General features: G+C 47.8%; 1 protein-coding gene across 1 annotated transcript; it reads left to right on the top strand.

The window, feature by feature from the left end:
• Nucleotides 1-80: 80 nt before the first annotated feature.
• LACBIDRAFT_302953 (uncharacterized protein) lies at nt 81-1,319 on the top strand (the record flags this gene model as incomplete). Its single annotated transcript, XM_001883791.1, has 8 exons — nt 81-107; nt 388-420; nt 546-628; nt 689-732; nt 792-850; nt 906-980; nt 1,047-1,089; nt 1,210-1,319. 8 exons carry the CDS (start codon nt 81-83, stop codon nt 1,317-1,319), a joined length of 474 nt encoding a protein of 157 aa, XP_001883826.1.
• Nucleotides 1,320-3,032: the final 1,713 nt, after the last annotated feature.

Here is a 3,032-nt window from a genome sequence, read left to right as displayed (position 1 = left end):
ATCACATATTTAGTTCTCCTCCTGAGTACGATAGCATCGCGAGACGAGCGGCTGCTTTTAGGAGCCTGCGTTCATCTCAGATGACTCAACCACGGCGCAACGAATGGGTAGGAGGCTGGTTCTTTATTTATCTTTCACCCAACTTTCATCAACGCTCCTGAACGCCCTGACCCTACACTCCAGCCAGTGGACAAGTCACTGGAAGAACCGACACCCAGGAATTTAGAAACTTTTCAAGAAAAGCGTCTATTCTCACCATTATACATATCTCAAGGAAGCGAAAGAGCAGATAGACTCGCATTCATCCACATCCTCTAGAGATTGAAGGTGCTGCACGGTTCCACTTGCGTGATTAGTATGCCTTGGCTAAAGGGGAGGCTACTATAGACGCAAAAACGGACAGGATGGGTGAACAACGATGTGCGCCTTTTCTCCTTCCTTTGAGTTTTCGCTCATTCAAGACTCGATATCGTGTAGATCCCAAATCCTGAGAGGTGCATACTACATACTGTCAATCCAAAAGTTTCTTCCTTGACTGACTCGAGCTCGTTCCAAGTATATCCGACCACATGTACCGGATGGCTATCCTGTGCATATTATCGACGGACGCCCAGCTGGACGTCCCAAAGTGGGTTCTTCATCACCAACGACCCATACCCGCGAGTCCTTATTACTTATATTCGAACAGATGCGTGATGATGGCTCTGGTACATGATCTCGCTGAAGCTCAAGGTACCTTCGCCCCCCCTCTTCTCTCTTTCTTTCCTATCTCACGTTACCCCAACTCAAAGTCGGAGACATCGCACCAAGAGAAGGTATACCAAAAGCCGAGAAACATCGTCTCGAAGCTGTCTGTCCTCCTTTCCTACCTTTTTCCGTACTACATGACGCTTATCCACGCACAGGAAGCGATGCATAACTTCATTCACGAGATGCTACATGACAGTCCGGCGGCGCAACGAATGGACGCGCTGTGGAGGGTTAGTTCTTCGTGCTTACTTTTCTGAAATATGGAACTCAAGTCTATGGACACTAATTGAATCTAGGAATACGAAGCGGGTGAACCGCCTGAAGCCAAGTTCGTCAAAGGCACGTTGCTCTGCCTTTTCTTCACGCACCCCACTAACATGGGGGTACGGTTACAGACCTTGACCGGTTTGAAATGGCATCCCAGGCACTAGAATACGAACGAAACCACAACAAGGACAGACAAGGACCTCCAACCCTTCTTTGACAGCAGCTTGCCAAATATCCGGCATCCCGAGATCAAATCCGGGGGCAAAGATTTGCTTTGTCTGTGGTCTCGAGGTAGTTCATAGCACCTACAACGTCGAGGTTTTTGGTCAAGGAGGATATGGACTGCGATACGCATGTTGCGTAGGATGGCCATTGTGTACGAGAGTCAGCTGCAGGTCTGTCGAATTTCGAATTTATCTTTTAAGCTGTTCACTCATCTTATGCTAACATTAGCAGGTACATTCGCAACCCTACACAGGTAGACTGGCAAGCAACCGATTATCTCGTTAGAAGTGAAGGATTCATCCCCCACCGTAGACGGGCTGATCGTGCGCAGCAAGCTCTAGTTATCTTTCGGCAGCAATTTGCGTGGACTGAATACTTTTCACACTCGTGGAAAATCAGTATAGCTGGGAAGGCTAGTAACAAGGATATTCAAACCTCATAACCTACACAAAACGGCTGATTTCGTTTACAAAGCATAGACGTATCGGCCCAGAAGTAAATTTGAATTTCACGCTGACGCAAGTCCCAACTCTTGACCAATTTTTGCTCTCAGGTTCTAGTCGAGAGAAGGAATGGAATTTCAGAGGTTCCAGTGATGTAACCCTCGCCAGGACGCCAAATATAGACCCTGATTTGAACTAGACTTCGTTGCTAGCTCACCCTCCTCAACAATTTCATGGCTCCGCCTGTTTGTCGAACTCAATTCTTACCACATGCCAAGCTAACCAATACTCGTTTAGGCGTTGTACTGCCATTCATTGTTACACGAAGTAGACATGAACGAACGTACGCCCTTCTACGCACCACGGCCAACGCTTGAAGTGTACTTGCGGCTCACCGTCACGACAATGGTTCTAGTCCCATGAAAACAATTTTACCTCCATTGGCACCACAACAATTCGGCGACAGATCTACCAACGTCCCTACATGAGGCTCCAAAGATCACTCCGATTGCTCTTTGACTCTTTTCGGCTTCATTTACAAATCGCTTCCGTGGGACATATGAGCAACTTACCTCCGCATTACGATGAAAACCTAATGCCTTCCGTGATATCCCACATGCCCCTTCCCCCAAGTTAACGCCCTTCAAGATTCATCCATACGGATCAGGCGTACTTATCAGGCTTTGTAACCTCCTTCGCAACCTCCTCCTTCTCCCCAATCCTCGTCTCTATCGAAGCAAACGCAGCTGCTCGGTCAATCCCGCTCGTAATCCCAGCTGCACATGCCATCCTTCACCCACCTCTGGTCCCCAGGCCTCAGGCACTATCATTGACTTTTGGTCTTAGTAATTTGTTTCAGGCTGTCGATTCCTAATGCCTTCCACGAATTCACCTTGCGATATCCTAAAATACCCGTCAACTCCTCCTCTGGGACAAAAACACCCAAGGCATCTTGACATCTCTACCCTCCCCTTTAACAAACACATAAACCTCCCTCCCATGCCATGAATTGCGTTGTTTGTTTCGGACAGTCGTAACCCTATCAATCCATACTTTCCCACACAAAGATCTTCATCTCTTCTGTGGTCATATGGTTTTGGAAGGGCAGGTCGTGTCCCTGGCGTGCTCAATCCCCGGGAGAAGCAAAGGTAAGGATAAATTTTGCGAAGAAGTACCGGAAAATGGGGTTTTCATTGAGACATCAATGCACATTTGGACCTCAAAGGGACCGTGAATCGTGGGATATTGGAAAGATACGGTTGAGCGATCTGACGTATGATCCTTGTGTCGATTTAGACGCTCACTAGGGCTGTGTTATCATCGATTTACATGCCTGGGGCGTGTGAC

The sequence above is a fragment of the Laccaria bicolor genome, genomic scaffold, assembly GCF_000143565.1.
Source record: "Laccaria bicolor S238N-H82 LACBIscaffold_22 genomic scaffold, whole genome shotgun sequence".
Classification (NCBI taxonomy): domain Eukaryota; kingdom Fungi; phylum Basidiomycota; class Agaricomycetes; order Agaricales; family Hydnangiaceae; genus Laccaria; species Laccaria bicolor.
This window is presented reverse-complemented; position numbering and strand designations above follow the sequence as displayed.